Genomic DNA, 24,097 nt, shown 5'->3' on the forward strand with positions numbered 1-24,097 from the left:
TATAATGTTGGAGAATAAAAAGGAAAAAAAAAAAAAAAGAGCTGGTGCTTCTCATCTTGACCAGTGTTTAAAAAGCAGTTAAGATTGATCAAAATTCCCTGCAAACCACTGTTTTCTGGGGTGTTTGCACGAGGCTGGCTCTGCAGGAGATGTCTCTGCGAGTGCTGGTCGCACCAAGGGTCATGCAAGGGGATGGGGGAACATGCCTGAGGTGGGCTCTTCCACCCCTCCATCACCCTCTCCTTTCTCCATGCTCTCCTGCGTGCGTAGCTCTGGATGTCCAAAATCAGAAACGCTCCTCTCACCCCTTTGGCCAGATTTCAGGGCAGGGAGAGAAGTTCCTGGCTTGCAGGGGTTGAGATGTGTTCAGGATGCCTGTAGAGGTTTCCATGCCGGGCTGTCTCCTCATCCTCCCCCTGGCTGTGCCGGTGGTCCCAAGTGGGTTTGGTGGCTCCCAGTCCCGGTGTCCCCACACCCAGCACAATTGTTGCTGGGCAGGGCGGAGGGATGGCAGGTGCTGGGGGCACCCAGGCTGTACGGCCACAGGGGCTCCCCCGGCCACTGTGCTCCCCCAGATCTGCCAGTTGGAAGCAGTTCAGGATGCCACATTTTCCTTGATAGAGTTAAACAATGCTTTTTTTTTTTCCTTTTTTTCTCTTTTCTTTTTTTTTAATTTCCTTTTTATAGAAGATTGTGATGCTTTTCTGCTTCAGCTATATATACATCCTGGCTGCTAATGCCAGTCCCTATTTTAGCACAGCCCAGCTCCTTTGAGGTTGCCTTCACCTGGTTTATTTTGTGATAAAACGAGCCTGTCTTCACCCTGGCTTTACCTTCAGGTCTGTGAGTTATCAGAGTTAAGAACTATGGGTTTTTTCCCCTCTTAGTCGTGGTGCTAAACAGCATCAATCCAAGGACCGGCTGCCCGGTGTCATGGGTGCCTGTGGGAATTCAGTGAAACATCTCTTGGCTTTTTGGGCTTTTATATAAATTGGTTTTTCCCAATTTACTTCCCTGTAAACTTCTTACTTGCACTCTCTTACTTACTTACTTCCCTGTTTTGTTGCTTAAAAACCCACAATCCTGTTGCTTCAGAAGGGTGAAGAGGATGGGTACGGGGCTGCAGCTGAGATTGCGGATGGTGGTAGTGGAATGCTGTGGGGTCCTGGTCTGTCGAGTGTGGTCACATACCCCTATGGCATCTTCTTGCTGTAGGGAACCACTTGATTTCACCTTAGAAAAACCTGCCGTGTGGTTTGTGCTGGGATGGGGGTGGTGGCACATCGGGTATATTCCTTGTATTTGATACTGTGCTGTTCCACCTCTGATAGAAATTGGATGCTTTTCATCCAGCCCCAGCATCAGCTGTGCTAAAATGGTTGGTGATTAATGTGATTTTTCCCCTAAATTCAGGGAAATCTCGGCAGAAGGTTGGAGCAGAGCGGGAATTGGCAGCAAACGCCTTCTGTCCCTCATGGGGAAAGATCCTCCTCCTTCCCTTTTAAAAAATTAACAACAATGAAATAATTCCTTTATAATCATAACTGGTCAGAAATAACTTGCCCATCTCAGGAGTCTCCTTCTGCGTTTGCTGAAAATCTTTTTTCAGGATGTAGGGCTTACTTTTTTCTAGTTCAAGAAAATTGCATCCTTGCTGGGAACGATGCTGTAATAGCGTGTTGATGGGAAAGCAATCCAGGCACTTCACTCTTCTCTCGTATTAAACGTTCCAGCAGGTTTTTACCTGCTGGAATCGAGAGGATTTGAAATGAAAGCAGAGACGTTCAAACGAAGGTAGCGCGCTGAGACTGATGGTGATGGGAAACGGTTGTAAAACATTAGGGATGGTAGCCTGAAATCTCCAGCAGGCAGAAGGCAACAGAAAAGTAAAGATAAAAAGTTCCTCTGGGGTGTTTTCTTAAAAAAAAATAAAATAAAAAAGATAATCTCGTGGAAGCAGTTTGGTGCTAATGCACACCCAAAAGATTTGGCAATTCAAAGAAAGAAAATGCTTTAAAAAAAAGAAATTAAAATTCCTTATATTGTTTGACAGGCAAGAGACTGCTGCTTTAGAAGACGCGCCATTGGCATGTGTGGTATGTTCTGAAATTGCTTGGGAGAGAATATTGAACTGAGGGGGGGGTAATGGAGGGAGAGACTAATTATATATAATCTTAAAATGAATTAGGTGATATAAATGTAATGAAAGCAAATCCTGTTCCTGGAGAGACTTTTCAGTTTGCATTTTGATATCCTAGGGCAATGGCATGTTGCTCTCTGACAGACAACCATTTGATTTGGAAATATGTGAATAATTGGGAAGTGGAACCTCTTTGAATTTGTTACTTTCCCCTCTAGCGTTTGAAGGACTAATTATAGGAAGAGCTGCAGAATGCCCTTTGCGGGCACGCATGCAGCCAATTTTCTACTGTGCCGGTTGCATGAGTCACTGCACTGCATCCTGTGCTCTTTGATATGTGTCCTTGCTTAAAAAAAAAAAAAAAAGTTATATATTTATTTTATAGATGGAGAGATAAGCGTGTTATACTCTGTGTGGCTGAGCCCTTGCTAAAGATACCTATGGCAAAAAAATGCGCAGCCGCTCTACGGCGGAGGCTGGGGATGGGCTGGGACGTGCGGGCGGTTGGGTAGGAATAAACACACAGGCAGGCGATGGGAAAAGTGAGCGGCTGAAAGCTTAAGCATCTTGGCAAGGCTTGTGCTGCCCGCTCAATTGAGAGGCATCGCCCTATTTTAAGATGATTTTAAAATGGGCCTGAGGATCCTCCTGTCTGCAGTTCTCTGAGTACCAGCACTGGCAGGAGGGACCATCTCGTGGCCCAGTGTGACCGCTGCCAATCCCCTGGATGGCACGGGCAAAATTGATGTGACCAACCCAAGCTCTCCAAGGAAGAGAGGGGGTTAATCAGCTGCATGGCTTCTCCGAGGCATTTGGTCTCATTTATCATCTCTGATTGTGCCCAGCCCCAGAATGGTGGGTTTGAAGGGGGGGGATATAGGGCCAGCATCGGGGTGGGAAACACCGAGAGTGTGAATAAAAATACTTCTCAGTCTGGAAAAAACAGTAGTTTGTTACTTGGAATAGCTCACAAATCCTAAATAGTAATACTGTATAAACGTATGAATATCTTAGCAATGTATCAAGTCCTTCTCTCCCACTGAAGGGACTAGATGATCTCCAGAGGTCCCTTCCAACCCCATATCATTCTGTGATTCATGATGGGAGCAAAACCACTGCTGGGCTTGGCTGTGCCGGGGGAGGAGAGAGGGGCAGTTACGGTGGGGAGATGGATGTAAAGCCACGGGCCTGCGTGCGAGGTCTGCTGTTCCCAAGCTGTGCTTAGCAGACCCGTTATAATGTCTTACGTTAAGCTTTTGTTGTTTAGCTAACACGGAAAGTTGGGTATCTTCTGACGTTGATGAGTCGAATATTCCTAGTGGCTTGTTCCAGACCTGACGTATAACCTTGGGCTTGGAGCTGTGCCTCCTCCTCCGGCTCTCCCCACCTGTGATAACTGGGATAATGACATTCGCTGCTGTTTGTAGAGCGAGCCCTGGCATGGAGAGCTGCAAAGTGAACCGGGATGCTTTGCTGGGAAGTGGGAGGCTCCGCTCGTGGTTTCCGCCAAGAGCCGATGCGTGAGGTTGCTCGAGACTCGGCGCATCCTTTGTCTCAACTTCTTTAGGCAGTATCCTCTTTGGGAAGAGAGTAGCGCAGTGGGGACCAGATGTATGTTAAGCCCTTGGGGCCATATTGAAATGCAAATGGAAATGAAATAGCATATTACTTCCAAGAGCAGTAGTGGTGATATAAAGATGAAAACGCCACGTTAGTAGACTGTGCATCAAAAGGGGATAGCTGGGTGTCAGCCCTGACAATGCCTTATCCTGTTGGGAAACCTGCATGCAATGCAATGTTGTATTTGGGGTTTTGAGGTCATTGTTACACAGATTATTTAAGCCTGGATGCATTTTTAGCTGGACTTTGTCTAAAAAATAAACATAGCCAGGGCTGTTTTCCAGTCATCAGCTAAACAGCCAGATCGAGGGCTTGAGTCAGCGATCCTTGCAAAACGTTACTGGCTCTCTTCAAAAAAATTTCCTAACACTTTTTGCTTTTCAAAATGTAATCGTGCATAAAGTGATGCGTGTTATTTTTACTTCACGAGCGATTCTGATGCCTGGACCTTGTGCGTGTGTGTGCCTTGGCTCTGCTTCTCACTTGTGTGTATGGTGCTCTGCTTCCTGCATGCACCCATGTGTGCCTGAGAGGGCAACGTAAGATGGGACTAGTCCTCTTCCAAGAACAAGAGAGCTTAATTATCTCCCAAAAAAACAGTGGCACAAAGACAAGAGATGAAATAGCTAATCCCCATTAGTTACCCCATGCTAGAAACGTACCTTTTATGGCAAGGAAGACAATATGCTAATTCATTGCTATGCAGAGATCAAAGGTGGCTGTGAGACAACAGCTTGGACTGAGCACTATGGTGACTTCTCCTCTCTGCTTAGATTTTTTTTCAAAGCTGTGTAGTGGCAAGTTGAGGCATTTTAAACATTTTTTTGTCCTCTCAAGATTTGGGCACATTTTCAAGATAGCTTAGGCTGCCTACCCTGCATGAAAATCTTTAGTCCCTTTGAAACTCTTGGCCCACATCTTCCAGAATACAGCTGGACAGGCACGGCTGCTTCCTCTGCTTCAGTGTAAAGGTCACTTATGATGTGTTGTTAATGAATAATTACTACTGCACGCTTCCTTCTTTAAATGGCAGGGGCATCCTTGCTACATAAAACATTAAAAACTTGTTAAGATGGGAAATACCAATGAATAGATGAAAAGCTCGTGCAGAATCTCTGCCCCTTGGGAACTGGTTGCAAGCGTTGATCCGAAGGGGAGCGGGTATGGGTTCTGGCAGGGAGGAGCTTGTGGAGGCGTTGTGTCCTTCTCCAAGCAGCTGTTGGCTCCAAATGGCACTTCTGGGCTCAGGGCAGTTGTTCGAAGGGATTGGGTTCCTTGAATCCCAACATGAAAAGAAATGCAGACTGCCTGGATAGGTCAAAAGAAAATCAAGAGCAAAGTCACAGTCAATAACATACTGTGTTTGGTTTACCAGTAGCTGCTTGGGTCTTGCAATATTTGAAGTATTTTTAAATGATGGTTTTTAGTTTGAAGACATTTCGTATAGGAAGTGGACAATGGCCAGACTGGGCCAGAAGAAAAGCCCACCCAGCCTGGTGGCCTGACCCCATCTATTGCCAAAAGATGCCTGGGGAAGAATGGCAGAACAAGCAAGCCCACATGGTTCTTCTTAAAACTTTATGGGGCATCTTCTGAGAAGGGGTTCCCCACATCATCTGCCCTTTTTATGAGAAACCGCCTTCTCCAGGTTTGTTTTGAACCTGAATCCCACCAGCTGTGATTTTTTTACTCTTCTTTAGTGGTTGTTCATCACTTGTTTCACTCTTCATCAGTTGTCTTACCCTTGCAAAGTAGGGGCCATCGTAAAGATGGAGCAGATTGATCAGCAATATTACTCTTCGGTCTTAATTCAGCATAAAGAAGAGTACATCTCTTAGTGCTCACCAGAGGTCCCAGGACAGCTAGAATGATAGGTTGTGTTTTACTGCGGTTATTGTATTAAAGAAAGTGAATCCCGTACCAGAGTATTTCTATTGAAAAGCTTGAACTGTGATGCAATACCCGGGGGAAATGTGTACATGTAGTGGTGGGCTAAACCCTCCTATAGTCTTATATTTGCTCCGATCTTAAAAATAAAGATATAACACATGGAGAGTTTCCCGGCCTTGTTTCTGCCTAGCCTGGGCCAGGTGTGTTCACCTGCTTGTCGGTGTGAAGGCAGATGGAACGGTCCTGAGGTCTCCAAAAAGTTATCAAAAGCTTTGTTTGCTCTTCTCGAATAGCTGCAACACCTTACCAAAGTTCAGGGAAATTGGCTGAAGAGCACTGAGACCCGTGTGTTCAAACCTAGTGGGTAGCTTAGTGGTTTTATTGCTCAACCCGCTGCTGTCACAGTGAAACTTTTCGTGTTGCCTTGGAATTTTTTATTATTTTATTTAGAGAAAAATGGAATTTATTGGTGGTATGTCTTCCAGTTTTGTTCCTGCTGATTAACAGGAGTGTATGGTAATGTTTCCTATGGTACTTTTTTATTAGAGAGGTGGAAGTACTTTGCACGCCTGTGTCCCTGAGTATATCTGAGCAGGGGGAGGCAGTGAGAAGATGTGTTCAGGGTTGCAGTTTGCTCATCTCTGTGTAGCTGCCAGACCTCTGTGTGTATGTTCCTGCAGGCACCTCTCTCATCTTACAACTCATGAGCATGGAGGTAAACAAGTGATTACTGCATCTTGCTGATGAAGCTCTTGAGGAGAAAGGAAAGGGTTTGACTGCAGCCTAAAATGATCATGTTGCAGGTTATGGAAGGAGTATTTGAAAGATTTTTTGCAAGGTGGTTTAAACAGGTATGAATTAATCCTTGGTTGCCTTCTTACTGAAATCTGGAGGAAAGAGAAAGAAATTTAAAGTATCTTCAGGTTTTGAAATGGTTTGCTCTGTCAAAGTCAAGGTCTGACCTATTCTCTGACACCAGGAAAGGTCTCTCCACTGAGTGTTCAGGTTAGTAGAGGGAGGATTTATATAAAATGATTGCTTAGAAAATGAGGTAGATCTTACATAGTGCTTCAGACATGGATGCCTGTTGATAGTCCTTTCTACCTACAGGGAAACCAAGGCATGGCAACTCAGGGGGTGACTTGGGGCAGTTAGTGGCCTTGTGGTGGAATCGGGATGGTGACTTTGGCAGCAGAGCAGTACTGTGTGCTCTGGGTCACAGCTGGTAACACTCAACATGATGAGAATCGCCTGGGATCAAACGTCCTCTTGTCACCACAACAGTTGAACAGTTGTGTAACTGAGGCTGGCAACCATATACTGTTGTTTCTCTTTCAGATACCCAACTGTCTCCATTGTAGAATCACAGAATGGTTTGGGATTGGAAGGGACCTTCAAAGATCATCTAGTCAACCCCCCTGCTGTGGGCAGGGACATCTTTCACTAGATCAGGTTGCTCAAATCCTCATCCAACCTGACCTTGAACATTTGCGATGATGTGGCATCCACAATTTCTCAGGGCAACCTCTTCCAGTGTCTCACCACCCTCATCGTAAAAAATCTCTTCCTGATGTCCAATCTAAACCTACCCTCTTTTCATTTAAAACTGTGGTTCCTTGTCCTGTCACTACAGGCCTTGGTAAAAAGCCTCTCTCCGTCTTTCTTGTAAGTCTCCCTTATACGTTGAAAGGGTACAATAAGGTCTTCCCATAGTCTTCTCTTCTCTTGGGTACTCACTGCATTTCCAGTGATAAATCCCCCTAAATACTTGTAGTATCCCTGAAAGTGCCCAGACAAGGGCACCTCCATCTCCTTATTCTTGTACATCAGCGTCTGAATATGTAGGAGCAGCATGAGAGAGGGGGCTTGTGGAGATTCCCACCTATCTGAGATTAGGAAATGGCCTAGGAGTACAGTATTGAATCTTAGAATATTATTTTATGTTGTTTTACGTAGCATTGGAGCCTGGTCACCACGGGAACAGGTGTCTAAATAGAAAGTTGAACTGGAAGGGAATGTACCCAGTTTCTAGGGTGGAGCTGTTGAGCTCATGTCATCCAGAAAGCTCGGACACGGATGGAAGGTAAGTGCTTCTCCTTCCATGCCATGTGCACACTGTGGTCCAAAGTGTTACAGTTTTCCTTATGGCTTGAGAAAACTACAAAACATTGGGAAGGAGAAGACCTGTCCAAGAGCATGCAATTATTTTATTGCCTTCTGCCTGTCAAACAGGTAGAGTTTCAACTTTCTAGGACAATCTGCTCAGAGACATTTTTATTTCGAAGTGGAATCCGGACACTGGAGAGTGCACGTAATCAAGATGAAAGCTAATAGATGACTTTATTCTCCCCCCTCCCCCCCCTCCCCCCCCCCCCCTTTACATAATATCTCTACAGCATCTCCTTTATAACTTGTCTTTAGCGAATCACTGCAGTTATCCAGCCTTTTCTTCTGTGCCTTTCATTATTGTAACAGAAACAATCACTGGAAATTGCATGATGGTATTGGATTGTGCTACATTCCTTCCTCAGGTCATTTGACGGGAGCTTTTTTCAATAGACCCAAAGGAGAAAGGTACATTTCTGTAAACATGAGACAAGTCCTAGATGTGCTGTAGCCACTTGGGAGAAAACTCTATTGTAAAAGAGGCTTTTAAAATTGCTCATGTGGGATTTGCTATTAAGAGCGTAAAGACGGGAGAAATGGACTTCTGATTCGGCTGACAACTTGCTTCTCATCCTCCGAAGAATTTTAGGAATGTCTTTACTTCCTTTTGGAGGGCTTAAGGCTAGTGTGTGATTGCAAGGGCTAGAGACTTGCTTTTCTTCCTGCCTCCCTTCTCTTTGCTGGGTTCAGCTGCCTTAGTGTGCTTTGAGTGAAGCTTGTTAACTCTTGAAATACCAGTGCAGGCTGGGAAAGAAGCTTCTAAAAGTCAGTGGTTCCTTTTGCAATGCTTGAATGATCGGAAGATCTAGGATGTAATGTAAAAGATCTCACTTGCTTCGAGGAGTTATCAAGTATTTTCATACGTACTGCTGTGGGCTGAACTGAGGAAGCTTTGATTGGGATGTGGTAGCACATGCTTGTCTTTCATCAGTGTAATACTGGCTATAAATTGTGCCAGTGCTTGTTTGTGCCCTGTGCTTCTATCATATTCTTACCCTTTGAGCTAAAATGCCCCAGGGTGTGAGAGCATCAGTGATTGCTCACGTGCTGGAGAATGCAGGTCGGACTGGCGGCTAAAATTTGCATGTTTTATTCTCTAGAGCATGGAGAAATATGGGAGTTTTGTCATACTGTTTTTTGTATAATATGCAAATGGTCTTTGCCCAAAAAAGGCTTAATTACCCATCAGTGCAGTGAACCCTGGAGCATTCTGTAGGGAGCCATGGGCTTTGCTGCGACTCAGGGCTCTACGTAAAGACCTGGGTAAGCATCCCCTACATGGTCCTGCAGTGTTTCTTCTTGCTGAAGCCCTTGGTAGGAAGCAGAAGTTTGGTTTCCTTAGGTGAATAAAGTAGAAACCCCAGTTGGGAATAGCCAATAAACGTCTGTCATCATACTGGAGCTGTGGTTTGAACTCATATCTCTGGTAAGATTTTCTCTCTGCCTCTGCCTCCCCTTCTGCTGCCTGGCAAGGAGAAGCTCAGTGCCTGTAAAGCTACGGAGTAGCAGCAAGGTAATCTTAGAAACCTGATTTCTAGACAGAGAGAATCATCTTCTGCTGACAGAGTTATCAAATTAATTCTTCCCTGAGTTTCCCACTTGCTCATGTAATCTGCTGATTAAGTGAGTCATCTCTATAGTGTATTTGAATTTTGGTCAACGATGGAGTTTAAAACAGTGATTTTGAACCCTGTCCCACAGTTTAAGTGATTTTGCTTTTTTTATTTCCTTTCTTTCTTCCACCCTGCTGAGAAAACTGCCCAACTCTGAGCTTTGATTATTCAAGTAGAAGAGGGTGACAAGAAGACAAACAAACATCATTTAGTTCTTGGGGGCACGCTTTCCTGATGCTTGACCTTTTGGACTTCCAACATCTTCTTGTCCATTTACATGCATTAGAGTTTTTCCAATTACCAGTGAATTAAATTTGGAATTGTGGTATTTGGAAATGTCAAGCAGAATCAATAGAAAAGCACTTGGGGCCCAATCTTAGTAGACTCAGCACATTTTAAAGCATATTTGAAATGTCCCTGCTGATAAATCTCAGAGGACCATGTGTAGATTATGAATTAAGGTGCTGCCGTTTGGGTACCGAAGCTCTCTGTGTCTTGCCAGGTGGGCTGTGGTGTGTTAGGCACACATCGGTCTCTCCCTGGAGAAGACCTTAGAAATTGGGAGCTCTGAAAAGCATTTCTGCTAGTGGCAGCGGCATGGGAGGATGAGGGTGGTGGGATGGAGCAGGCACACGTGAAAGAGCTGGGAAAGATATTGCCATGTGGTAATTGCTGTTCCTTAAATCTCTGCTCTCCACAAGGAGATGCTCCCGTATCCTCATCCCTTTGCCTAGAAGGAAGTTTCTTTTGTAGGATCGCTTTGAAAGCTTTTCAAAACTTCACTCTGTGTGTGAAAAATGTTTATGAACATACGTGATTTCACTTCCTCCTCCCATGCTCTTTGGAGACCTCATGCTGGCTGCTGAGGAGAACAGGAGAGAACAAATGATTATGTTTGAAATGTCATTTCAGAATTTGCTGCATATTTTACTTAGTGATTTGTGATATCTGGTCAAAATCTGCCCTCTATTCGATTTTTAGGAGTGTAATTGGAAATATCTTAATCTTGTCATTAAACTCTAATATTTTCCATCACTGAGGCTGCAAAGTTTGGGGGCTGAGACAACTTTCTCGGTAGCTTATTTGCACAGTGCTTTAGCCCACGAGGGTCCATTTTTCATGCCAGAGAGTAGTCATTGCCGTTACAAGCCAAATAAATGGTCTGCTTAATGCTTTTATAAATGCATACCTCAAATTTAAGAAAAAAAATAATCCAAATAAGTATATGCTTATTTGAAAACTCATGGTCTTGAGGGGAAAACACAACAATCCTGTATGGAGCAAGGCATTTTCTTGGTGTAGTGGTGCAAAGGCAGCCAGGAGGTGTCTCCTAATGAGCAGAGGGGATGGAGAAGCAGTTGACATTCTCCTGCTACGCTTGTGGCCGAGGTCCTGCACGAGGTGGCAGCCTTGGGGATGGTCACAGACAGAGGAGAGCCAGCAGCTCAGCATCTCGGGAGGTTTGGCCAGGCGGTCTGCAGCTTCCTGCGTACTCCCCCCTTTTGGATGTGTAACTTTCTGTTCATCAAGGCTGACTTGATTTTGTTTTTATCCTCTTGGGTGTAGTGGAGGAGTGTGTATCTGTATGTTTTAAAAAAAAAAAAAAAAAAAAAGAAGAATAAATTGGGCCTTTTTTGTGTGTTATTACTAATCCGGTTTGAGCTCTGCTGTCCAAATTGCCTCGTTTGTGACCCAAAGTGCATTTAAACATGAACTGCAGAAGCACCACCGCATTAAATGCTTTTGATTGATCTCCCTGATGGTTTTATTAAAGAACTAAAACCTTTTTTTGGAGAGACAGATACAGTTAGCGATGCGAAGGGAGAAATCTAATTACATTTTGGCTTTGTCCTTAACTGAAATGCTACAAAATAGGATTTTTCTAATGGATAACTAAAATGATCTCTTCTTTAAATAAAATATAGAAGTGACCAGCTGAGTTCAAGTCAAAAATGCACTGCTTCCAAAAATTGATTAAATTGCTGGCAGCGTTGCTGTCCTGCCGCACACCAGTCCAGCTGGTGACCTGGCCAAACCTCCTTGGATCGCTCTGCCTGGCCAGAGGAATGATTTACTAAACCTTTTCCTGAGTGGTCCTCCCCTTTGGGCCAAGAGATTAATCTCATCAGCTCTGTGTGTGTGTGCGTGTGTGTGTGTGTGTGTACACTCAGTATCTCACTAAATCGAATAACACTGTCATCTCAGTCAGTTCCGTCTTCCCTAAGCAGGGATCTGCCTGGTTTTGTGGACTTGTAAGGAGCTGGGATGCTGCATGTCCTTCTCTGGATCCTTCTTCTGTCTGCCCTATTCCACTTAAAATACCAGGGAAATTATTCAAAAGAATTAAATCTTTATTGCGTCCTTTCCCCAAGCTGGTAGTAATGACTCTTAAAACACGCTCCCTATATTTTACAAAACAGATTTTACTAGCGGTTTGGGGGGAAATTCTAATAAAGATCTAATTCTTTTGAATAATTTCCTTGTTATCTTTTACTGACTTAAGCCCAAGTTAAAAAAGAGATATATGGGGGGGGGGGGTTGCTACACAGATGTCCGTGGAAGCTGTGAAGCATGAGTCATGGTGTGAATATAGAAGCCCTGAGTTGTCATCCCTGGTGAGCAGGGAGGATGTATTTCTTAATATTAAAGTTCCTTTTTTAATTTTAAAAGAAAATGACTTAAAGCCTCCTGTCCTTTGGAGACTGGTTGTCAATGGCATCATTGCAGGTTACCATGGCAATATATGCTGAGATAATAGATTAACAGCCATTGATTGACTAGAAAACTTAGAGCTCTTTTATCGTGGGATATGCCAAATGTATTGACAGAAAACAGAATTCCAAGTAATATCCTCCCTTGGCGTTACACCATTGCTGTTCTCAGTGCTGCACGGGCTTGGTTTTACCTGATCTGGCTTAAGAACCAAAACATTTTGTGATAGTTGATGCTTTACTATTTGTTGGGTTTTTTTTGTTGTGTTTTTTTTTTTTTTTTTTTTAATTAGCCAGGGCACTGCTCATCCCTGCACACGGCCAGCTGGAAGGGGCAAGCCCTGGGTATCTGATGGCTCCGTGCCTGGGTGTATGCTGGCCACTGGGGGTCCCCAAAGGCGGGGTGAAGTTTTGGGTCATCACTGTCATGTGGGGCTCTGCTGTTTCAAGGCTTTTGTGAAAGAACGGGGGAGACAAGCCAGGAGTCTTTAAATCCTCATATACAGTTACGTACTCAACCACAGATGTCATCGCTAGTTTGATGTTTTGCCTAAAAACGTATTTAGACTCTATTATTTAAGTACAGCAGGAATGAAATCACCCTGCTTGGGGAATAAGTGCTGGAGTAATGCTTACTAATTGCAGATTCATTATCGGCTCTGTAGAGATGCAACTGGGTGGTCTCTCCAGAGCAACATTTTCCAAACTTTCACAGTTGCAGGCCTTCCCTCTGGCTTGGTTTTGGGATCTGAAATGCTAGCAACTATTTAATTTCCTTTGATTTGCCAGTTCTGCACATAACTTCTGGGCAGGTGTCTGGGAGAGGGGGAGCTAGGGAGCAGCAGCCCTTTTTCCCCGATTTCCCTCCTCCCCAGTGCTTCCCAGTGTGCTCTATGCACGCTTTGGGTCCTGGTCCCCCCATTGAAGGATGTGCCAAAATGCAGCCCTGGGTTCGGAGAGGTCTGGTTTAGCATCCCTGCAGGCGCTGAGCAGTGGGAAGGGGCGGGTGTGAGCCGGCGCTGAAGATGCTGGGCTGCAAGGTGAGCGCCCAGCAGCCTCCTGTTTCCCAGCTCTGCTCAACCATGCCGTGGTTTGAGGGATAGCTCTTGAAAACAAACCCAAACCTCAAACAAAGGGCCCGACTTTCATAATCACACATGCAAGAATGCATCCGCAGTTGCTTAATTGCTACATGCAATTACCCTCCAAATTAGAGGGCAATTACCCCAATTCAGTGTACAATCTCTGTCATTTTATATTATAAAATTACATGTACAAATAGCTATATAGGGACATAACTAAGTGTTTGCAAATAACTTCAGTTGCATACACAGTTTCATGTATAAAGCCCGGTGGTTTTGACAGTTAGGCAAACAGACTGTCTGGTAAATCACTCAGTGTTTATGCAGACTATTTTGACACATCCCATCTTTTCGTATAGACTTTCATTTTAGGTTTTAAAAAGGGGACAGGCAGAGATAAAGAGCTGAGATTTATAGCAGCCTTCAGCCTTGGGGAAGATATTCCCTATGTATCTAATTATGAGTTAGGAGCCCAGCAACTGCTAACACCTAGACCCGGAGTTGCTACACGGGATCTTGGCTATAATTTAGCAGCTGGTGGATAATGACACAGCCTCAGTGATCTGTCGGCAGCTCCAAATTAGGAGAGCAGAGTTTAGCTTCAGATCAGCAGCAAGGCCCCATGCCTCAGCAGGCTGAAGTCCTTCAGTTCACAAGGACCCTTTTTAATGAGCTCCCTCTGTGCCTTGCAACTCCCAAGTAAAGGAGAGAGGTCTTCCTGTGTTGCACGGTGTTTCCACTGCTCTTCCCATCATTATGTGCCCCAGATAGGTGCTGGGGGTCTTGCTCAGCAAAAACCTGGTGATGCTTCAGTCTTTTGGAGCAGAAAATTGACCCAAGGGAGTTGGCGTAATGATGGTTTCTCAGGGCTGAGGTCAAAAAGTTGACTTCCACCCCAAACATGGGTGGTGGTGGGTAGATTCCCTCTGCCTTCATGATGTGTTGGGAGGTATTTGGGCTCGGTGGTGTTTTGCGTAAAGGTATTTGCGTGCAGCTTTTGTTCGAGGAAGGTGTTGGGAGAAGCCACTCTGCGTCACCTCCAAAGTGCTGGGTGGATGCAGTGGGGTGCCAGAAACCCATCTGCTCCTTTAAAGCCTGTTTCTGCCTTAGACTTCGATTTCAAACAGCACTTCAGGCTTTATTCCTTCAATGACTACTTGTGGATCGTGGTATGAAATTGTTGATGGGTTTTGCCTGGCTGCTGACATAAGGCTCTTTTCCATGGAGAGAACTGGGGCTGCGCTGCTGGAGATGCCACGCTCCTGCCTGCCCTGTGTGCTCCTGCTTTGCTTGCTCAGCGTTTTCTGCAAAGCACCGCCTGTGCAGCGAGGCGGGTCCGCCTGCGGTACTTTCTGCAGTCATGGTTGAAACATCTCCCCTGCAAAATGCATCCATGTGGCAGGGGCCAGCAGGTCCCACCAGCGTTTGTACCTCTTGCCTGTACCTAATGGGAGTCCCTGCCGGGTAGGAAACAGCCTTTTTTCCCGACTTTTGCTTTGTGGCTGGTGGAGTTGGGTTAGGTGGGAGGAGAACAGGGGCACCATGAATTAAACCAAGTTCTGACAGTGATCTTCAAACACTTGCTTAGCAAATGGTTTGTATCTTGTTCCACCCAAGTCCAGTTCCCTGGTATGTTTATTTTCTACCCCACATGAGCAGGGTGTCCTCTCCAGGCAATACCAGCAAATGAAGGAGGTCAGGAGCTTTCCTACCACGTACCAATGCTGTCATGAGGGAGACAGCAAGAACATCATGGGGAGGGAAGAGCAGGACCGGGGGGACAGCCCCTTTAGTCCATCTCGGGCTGTGGTTAGTCACTAGACCCAAAGGCTTTTGTTTCAGGAAAGCCTTTTTGTGGCCAAAATTAATCCTGTCCGTCTCTCAGCTGCTCAGGTTTGGTTCAACACCTCCCTTGAGCCAGGTTGCACTGCTGGGTATCGAGGGAAGCCCACTCAAGTCCAGCCCAACCCTTCTCGCGCTTCAGCATCAGCTGTGGCCAGTGGAAGAAGACAGGTGCTTCCTGCCCCCATTATGGGGCAATACCCTCTGATTTTTGTTGCAACTTAAAATGAGAAGCAAGACATGGTTGATCTATGCCTCCTTCACCTGTGTTGCTCTGCAGAAGTGTCCAGCTTGGTCTTTCTTGCAGACCTCCAGTGGCCTTGGGGGAATGGGGACTTCCGTACCCATTGCCCAAGGGGGGGAAGAGGAGGCAGGAGAACCCATACGACTTTCTGGAGATGCAGGAGCAGAGCTCAGATTTCTTCCTCTTAGTCACCAGCACCCCAGCATTCTCCCTCAAAGGGACAAAACCCTGTTTTGATTCCCCCTCCCTCCATTCAGTTGAGGGTTTGGACGCAGGGAGCGCAGATAAGTCAGTGAGCTACAACCTTTGGGCTCCGCGTGATCCATTACAGAGCAAGGTGTGAGTGTTTCTTCATGAGCGAAAGCAGCAGGTAAATTAATACCCAGTCCTGGAGCCATGCCCCTTCCTGCTGAGACCATCTTGGGCACAAACAAAAGGGTTTCTTGGAGTCCCGAGCACCCAGCTGGATGAGGAACCTTACCAAATGGCTTTTAAAAAAGGTTTGAAAGCAGGTAGCAAACAGGCAGGTTTTTAAAGTGTCTCCTTAATGCAAGCATCCTTAGGAGGAATTTTAAGGAAAACATAAATATATTTAGTCATCCAAAACTTTCTACATGCTTTTATTCAACTCAACTAAACTTTGACAGCGGGGGAAAAAACACTGTGAAAGGCCTTTTTCCTGGCGCGGTTGCTGTTTGCAGAGTTGGGTTTGTGTGTTTGCAAGCAGATCTTAGTCTTCAGCTGAAACTTGTTCCAGAAAAGACAACTGTCTTGGGGGAAGGGAGCCTGGGCGCAGCACAGGATTTAGCAGCCTCGGTTTGCTGATCCCACAGCCGATAAATCTCCTGCTTCACATCTTTTTAACATTCTTTTTTTTTCAAAGCACAGTGGAAACGTCATATCTCACCGCAGCTCCGTGCGTTGCATTGGCCTTCATTGCAGGTGGAGAAAACAGAGGCCACCCGGTATTGCTCGAGGTTAACGGAGGGAGGTGGCTGAGCCAAGATTAGATTTTGGGGCTGCTTCCCAGGAAAATGGTTCATCAAACCTTTCTGTTTTCTGGGAGATGGGGTTAGGGAGGGAGAGGAAATTCCCATCTAGAGCAAAAGCATGATTTTGTTTGGGATGATGGAAATAATATCACAAAATGGATTTCAAGGACTGAACCAGAAGGTGATAGTGAGTATTAGCTATCAGATATCAGCTGGAAGCCATGTGAAGTATTACAGTGAAGCTAAGATATTTACTCGTTCCTTTATAAATAAAAAGATATCGCCCTTCCTGCACACAAGACAATGCTCCTTCGCTTTGCTGCTGCTGCTTTAACCAGTATTTAGCAAAAATGCTTAATCTGCCCTAACAAAGCATGGTGTAAGTATCAAGAGAACAAATATCAAGGCTTTAACGAGAAGTGTCAATATTGACACTGTTCTGTGTTGAGGGATATTGGTAGGTTGTTTTTATTATAGTAAGCAACTTGTCAGAAGAAAACTCAGATGGAGCTTTGCAAGTGCCGATAAAACCTGCAGGTGCTATTGAAATTGAGCGCTTGTTGGTGTGTGCTTTGAATATAATTTCCAGTTTCAGAAGTCAGCTTTATGACTTTCTCATAGCCCTCTTCCCTTTCAGTCTCTCCCACGATGCAGATTAAACATTCTTCCCCAAAAAGCTATTGAAGGATTGAACACCACTTCAGCTTGCAAAGAGATCCTCCTAGTCTGATGAGTTTATTCCGTACCATAAAAATTAACCCATCACTGAGTCCAGGTGTCAGTATCAGGAGCAGGTTGGACACATCACCCCTAGCTTGTGCAGAAACCATGGTTTCTCCTGCTACCTTCTTGCAGTTCCACTTCTGCTCCATCCCAGGTCATCTACACTCCTTACATGACTGTTGTGGTTTGAAAATTAAAATTATGGAAAATGAAATTGGTTCTGTTTTACCTCAAACCAGGACGATGACGCCTGTTGGCAGCAGAAGGCTGATTCCCTAGAGCAGATCAGGCTACATTTAATAGCTTGAATGCAATCTTTAGCTCAAGCACCATCTCTAAAGTGCTCTCCACACGGTGCAAACTTGGAGGTGAATCCTGCCACCAGGTAGCAGCTTGGAGGCTTGGCAACTTGAGCAGTTGCAGGCTGTGGAAGGGCAGGTCAGGCTCCCCCCAGTATCCTGCTTATGTGGAACAAGTTGTTTAATCTTGGCGTGTTGGATCTTCAGTTGGAAGTAATACCCCCTTCTCTGGCTGGATGTTGTGAGGGTACTTACATCAGTAGTGGATGGGTGTTCAGGTGTGGAAACGATGAGGCTACAGAAGGTATCCGGGGCCTGGAGCTGGTGTCTGTGCCCCAGCTGGGTGTTTTTACTGCCGGCTGTAAGCCACTCACTTCTCAGTGTCTTATGAAGGCTGAATTGCATCACCTTGTAGAGACCTTTCAGAAGTGGCTGGGTTGCCATGTTGAGTGGGAATCACAGGCTGGGTTGCATTTAGGTCATCCAGACGTGGCCCTGACTGCCTTAATCTCAACATTAAAGGTTGCATGGCCTTTGGAGAAGATAGAGTCATGAAAGCACTGCAAAATTTTTCAGCCAGAAACTTAGTTCTGCACTTTGCAAAGATCTGGCTATTCCGGGAGCTCAGCACTTTCATTTCACCATCCTGTGGGACCCATTTATTTTTTCTACCCAGTTGTCAACACATTTTATTGGGATACCTACGTTTTCCATGATTGCAATCCATCAAAATAATGTCCAGCTCTGGCCTTGCCTTAGGTTGGGTAATCCCAAAGAGAGATGGCTGCGGGGCATCTCAGGATTTACAAAATCACAAGTTCTGTGGTACCTTTATCTGGGTGTCTGCTTATATGTTGCGTATAAACTAATCCCCAAAGTGCCATGAAGCAGAATATTTCCAAATGAAGAGAGGATTTCTAAGGCTTGGGACAAAACAGGTCACCTGCAGGTATCAGCATTCCTTTACTGGACTCTGTTTTTAATGGATGTGTCTGTAACCGTGTTCCAGCTCTGTGCCATGGTGGCCATGGGGGAATTGTTTTAGTGGGAGCAGTAAGAACTCCTCTGTCCTTTGGTACAAGGCTCTAATGGGGGAAAGACTCAGAGGGGTTAGGTTTGGGGTGGCCAAACGCGTTTGGGGTGGCCAGAGCTGTTTGGGATGGCCAGAGTCGCTTTCTGCTGAAGGTCTTGCTTGGGTGGAGAGGCAGCATGAGCTGTCAACTGCAGCTAAAAGCATGGCATTTATTGTATGAAGCCTTATCCAAATAAGCCCGGAGTGGGATCTAAGTGAGGAATAGGCACTGGTCTCGCCCTCCTGTGCAGGATGAATATTATCTATTCTCAGTCACATCCTACCAACGTAAGAAACCACTTCTTTTTAGGTGGTGTTTCCTGAAACAGTGGTGGAGAGGGAGGGTCACTCATGTTGTGTGACATCCCAGCAAGTGACAAGTAGCACCCTGAGAGGTTGTCTTTCCTAAACAGGGTTTCTGTGGTTAGAAGGTAGAACTTGATATGGGTTGTACATCCCCCTCTTTGGGTTCTGTGGTTGAAGCACTGGCTGGAAGAGACCTGGCAGGGGTCTCAGCTGGGCTCTTGCCCTCCCTATGAGCTCCTGTTATGAGCTTAGGCAAACCTGACCTCCCTGTTCCCCACCTCACACCAGCAAAGGAGAATAACCCTCCATACCACGCTGAAGCTCACAGCGATGAGCTCCTTAGCTCCCAGGGAGACAAATGTATGCATCACCTAAAGCGCGGTCACGTGGAGATGTGTTTGCTGGTATCTCTTTCTGATTTTTCTTAAACGTACTTGGGTTTGTATTTTGCTTCAGGACCAGGCCATGGGGAGGCTGAGACAAGGGAATGCATTTACTACAACGCCAACTGGGAGCTGGAGAAGACCAACCAGAGCGGCGTGGAGCGCTGCGAGGGGGAGAAGGACAAGCGGCTCCACTGCTATGCCTCCTGGAGAAACAACTCGGGCTCCATTGAGCTGGTGAAGAAAGGCTGCTGGTTAGATGACTTCAACTGTTACGACAGGTAATAGCCTAACTGTTTTTTTCTGAATACAGGTTTAATTGTTCCTCTAAGTGCAAAGGCTCATGATTTTTACATCGAGGAAAAGAAAGCAAGTCCAAGTCGATTGGCCCATTCATCCCCTGTAATTACTTCTGTTGCTAATGCAGCTCTCAGAATTGTCACTTCTCTGTCTTGACTTTCTAAATAGAAGCTGCAAAAGGCATTTTTAGGTTTTTTTTTTTTTGTTGTGGTTTTTTTTTTTCCTTAGCAAAGCTTTGATAATTCTGGCATGCATTGAAAAACGTGTCCTGTACCATCAAATGAAGAGCAATATGTTCTTCCAAGAGCATTTGGCGATACAAAGGAAAACTTGGAATCATTTGAAGCTCTCTAGAAAAGCACAGATATCTGGGGGTGTTTAGAGGTTGAGATACTCTGGCGTTTGTGATGTTGCAAAAAGTTTTCATTGTTGTTTGGTTAAGAGATGGGCCAGGAGAAAGAGTGAGGCAGCAAAAGCAATACATGTGTTTGTGTGTCACTGCCTGTAACGAGCTGAAAAGGAGCGAGGTTACGTAGTATGAAGGCTCCAGCCTCATTTAATATCTAGGAAAATAAACTAGTCTTTTCTCATTTCCCTTGATGCAATTCTATAGAAAGGAAAAGAATTACAGCTGAAGAAAATGGGTTTCACAGTTTAAAGGACAATGTTCAGTAGCTCGAGACTCAATGCTTCTGTTAAAACAAAACCACAACGACTGACCAACTCACCCAAACTCAGTCCTTTCAATAAAGATTAACAGAACATAAGCTTCGAGGATTTTCCTTGATATAACACCAGTGTAGGTTGATCTCACCTTTGTGCAACTCCCAACTGCGCATCTGTGTAGCTCCTCATTCCAAAAGTTTTAGGACATCGGGTCTGAAGCTGTTGTGGGCTTAAGCTGGGACTAGATTTGTCCCATGGCTGGAGAGTTTTCTCCCTTCGGCGCTGTACGCTGTCCCTGCTTTTGTGCCTGTTGTCTTAGCGTATTCCGACTGCGAGTCTTTCCTCATCTTCCTTCTATTATTAGCACCGGGGTTACTTTCCCACCACACCTATTCCCTCGGCAGTTGCGTAGCCAAGCTCTATATATAGTTAAATTTTTATTCTCTCCCGATAAATCAATCCTCCTTGGCCCATTAGTCATCTTAATGCCGATCCTTCTGAGAACAGGAGGTCACTCTAGTTTCCTACTTCCAAGCAGAAGTGTTTACTGTAAACAGATTTCTCCTTTCAGTGCCTGCTCTTGTATACAGTGACACTTGTATTGTCACTGAGTGTCTCTGTGCAGGGATGTAGTGGTTCTTAAACTTTGTCATAATGTGTTGCTCTGTTACAACAGTAAAAAGTTTCCAGGGCTCCTCACAAGCCTTTTTGCAGCCCTGGGGTTGAGCATCCATTATCCTGCAGCCTGATTCTTCAAAGCTGCAGTTCCAGGGCAAAGCTAAAAGATCTTCTGAGAATTAACAAACAGCACAAGCGTTGAAAGCAACATTTGAAATAAAGGTTAGCTTTAATTAAATAAAGGATGTTTAAATGGAATCTTTTTTTTTTTTTTCCTCCTTCCCTTGAGTGCCCTCAGCAGTCTTTCATGCAGGTAGTGCTGCACCCTGAGATGGCAAAAATGCCTAAAAAGATGATTTTTTGATCGATGGTGCTGTGCTGATGTCCTTTCTGTCTCTGTCTTCAGCACCTTCGGATTCTGAGCTCCTGGGTGCAGCCTCCGGAGATGCACCTGTACCTGTACCTGCAAGTGTCCCCTGTGAGCAGGGTATGGTCCTACTCTGCCAGGCTGCAGCTCTGCTCGGAGCAGGGGCAGATGCTCCCTGCCAAGCACCACCTCCTTGTCACTGGAAGGTGGAAAATCCAGGAGTGCAAGGGTTGGGATGCTGAGGGTGATGGCTCCTTACTCTGTTCTTTATCTTAAGGAAACAAGAACGCGGCATATGTACATTTAAGGCCATAGGAAAAAGGTAGTGTTTAAAAATTGGCTTGTGTGCTCTTCCTTTATTTACACAGCACCACCAGAGAGGTCGTGGTCACGTTCCCTGGAAAAGCACGTGAACCGCTACGGAACGTGCCCTCACTGCTGTAGAAAAATGTGTCATTCTCTCCCACTGTCTCATTTGTAATATTTGCTAAGTATAACATGTCATATGTACCTGGATGGCTGCCCTGAGAGCACACCAACTCAAAGACAGGGGATAATGAATTGCAGATGTGGAGCAGGCTGTTTTTGCTCATTAGCTTGATTTCTTAACCAACAGATTTAGCAAAGGATGTGTTTTCTATTGAAGACTCCAATACTGATGCCGTTAAATCCAAACGGCTTGTTATCTGATTTCACGGAAAAGCATCTGGAAACATTGCTTAACTTGTTGAAACATCTCTGTTCATTTGAATAAGTCAAATAGCTGCTTTTTTTTCTTTGAAGTTTGAAAAAATAAAAGCCTGAAAAACAAACCAAGTGCTTCCCAGCTTGAGACCTTGCAGGAGACATTTCGGCTATAGCTGCTGTTTTTTTTCCCCAAAAGGAATAAAGCACCGAAAACTGCCCTGCGTTATGATTGAAGAGAGCCCTTTCCGTTCTTCTCGTGGCAGTATGTCAGTGATACCAGGGAACGGGAGGCTTGGCATGGGTTCATAAATGAGTAATAATGTCAAACACATATGATTGTTTTGCTACTTCCTCCGAGTGGTTGAAGGAAGGAAGTTATGCATATAATTTCGCTGGGCTTCAGGAAATAGTTTGATACAGTTCTCTGCGGAGAGCAGCTCTGCAACCCTAATAGCTAAAAGCAGAGGGTATCGTAGCAAAAGGTGGCAGGGAAGGGAAGCAGGCATTTAAGAAAGAGAAAGAAATGACTGGCGGAGCACTGCAAAAATCACTGCGCGTCTCTTTTGGCATTGATCTGCGGGAGAGGGAGGATGTGTGGAAGTGGGGTCGGTCTGATCCGTGGAAGTCCCCTAACGCCTGGCACAGTGTGGAAGGAAACCTCGGTGCTGAGAAGGCTGTAGCGCTACCTGGATAACAGGCAGATACGAAAAATGGGAGCTGCAGCCTGATTTTCACAAAGGCTTTTGTGCAGGAATAAGTTTTTTAAAGGAGAAGGAGATGGCATGTGAAAATTAAACTTTTAAAAACAACCAAAACCTGCAGCCTCCCTCCTGCCTGCAGCAGGGCTGTTGTCGCTGCTAGTGTCTGCTGCCCTTCTAGTGCGTATAGTGATGCTCAAGGCTGGGAGAGCGGTCTTAGCTCAGCCCTCATCATACGTGCTTTATGGCACAGTCTTTAATTGCATGATCAAATACTCCTCTCCCCTGACAGCATACATACGGGCTGCAGGAAAGACACTGTTTGGGGAATAAGGCATCTCTCCATCCATTTTTTTTTTCTACGTTTCAGTTAGCGGCAGCAGCTATTATTTATTACTCACTGGTACATATGGAAACATTTGTTTCCTTTACGGTCTTTTCAAGGGTCTTTGCTGTCCACTGGGGTATTGGAGTGCCAAGTTGTTTTCTGTAAGTGGAGACTGCTGATCTATGCAGCGCAGCAGCAAGAGAAGGGACATGGAGAAGATGATTCGGGGCAGGTCGGCTCCCAAAGGCAAGAGGCAGGAGTTGGCTGATGTTGTTTTTTCTCTTCCTTTCGTCACCGTGTCTGTCCCTCCCTGACACAGGCAGGAGTGCGTAGCCACAGAAGAAAACCCTCAAGTGTTTTTCTGCTGCTGCGAGGGCAACTATTGCAATGAGAAGTTTACCCATTTGCCTGAAGTCACCGGCCCAGAAGGTGAGTGACTGGTTGGATGGGAAGTTGGGGTCTCTTTCTCCAGACCCAGTTTGTGATGACTTTGAGTTGTTGCATGTTGAGCAAGAAAATACATCAGGCAGGATGCAAAGTACCATTTTGGTTACAAAGTCCAGAAATCTTCTGCTGGGATTCTTGAGTTTTTAATGTTGTTTCATTCTGTGGGTAAATTGTGTTGTACCAACACCTTGTATACCATCCTTAAGGATTAGATTTTCTTTATGGTGGATGTTCACGGTGGGCTCTTAGAAAACAAAATTCCACACAAGGGGGAGAAGACAATGTGATTTATATAACATAGATCAACTCAAACGCTTAAAAAGGTATTTGACACCTTCTTCATTAATTTTTCATAGGTTATAGGTCTCCAAATATCTTGGGCATCAAGGATTTTTACACTTGATTGGTCTTTTCTTGGTCTGGGGATTGAAAGGGAGTGGGTATGCGTGTAAGCTTTCAGGGTTTGTGGATATACTTCAAGGAAGAAAAGTAATAGCAGGTCCTTCTTCAGAGGCTAATAGAAAAATGATGATTCTTTTAGCTGTAAGCTTGCTAACGCATGATTCAATAAAAATTATTAAAGCAGGTGGATCTTCTCCTTAGGATGGTTTATTTTGCCATCAACTACCTGCATTTACTGAGATGTTCCAGTAGACCATTATCAGATTTTCCTGGGCTTTCCTGTTAGGTTTTTAATTGTTTACATGGGTTTTATTATCTCCTGTTATTAATGTACCCGTAGCAACCTAGTAGCAAATATTCTTTCTCTCACAGTTTTTTGTTTAATTTGGCAAGTCTTGCTATTTTTTCCCTCCCTGTCTCCAACATAGCAACATGGCTCCATTTAGTATTCCCATTGTTTGTGTCTCAACTGCACTGATGTAATTTGGAACAAGAACTACT

General features: G+C 45.0%; 1 protein-coding gene across 1 annotated transcript in view; it reads left to right on the forward strand.

The window, feature by feature from the left end:
- ACVR2B (activin A receptor type 2B) overlaps positions 1 to 24,097 on the forward strand; it is a 99,215-nt gene that overhangs the window by 60,894 nt on the left and 14,224 nt on the right. The window contains exons 2-3 of the mRNA XM_074157178.1: positions 19,157 to 19,364; positions 23,067 to 23,176. Coding sequence (XP_074013279.1) covers positions 19,157 to 19,364; positions 23,067 to 23,176 — 318 coding nt within the window. The remainder of the gene's footprint in view (positions 1 to 19,156; positions 19,365 to 23,066; positions 23,177 to 24,097) is intronic.

The sequence above is a fragment of the Numenius arquata genome, chromosome 12, assembly GCF_964106895.1.
Source record: "Numenius arquata chromosome 12, bNumArq3.hap1.1, whole genome shotgun sequence".
NCBI classification, from domain to species: Eukaryota; Metazoa; Chordata; class Aves; order Charadriiformes; family Scolopacidae; genus Numenius; species Numenius arquata.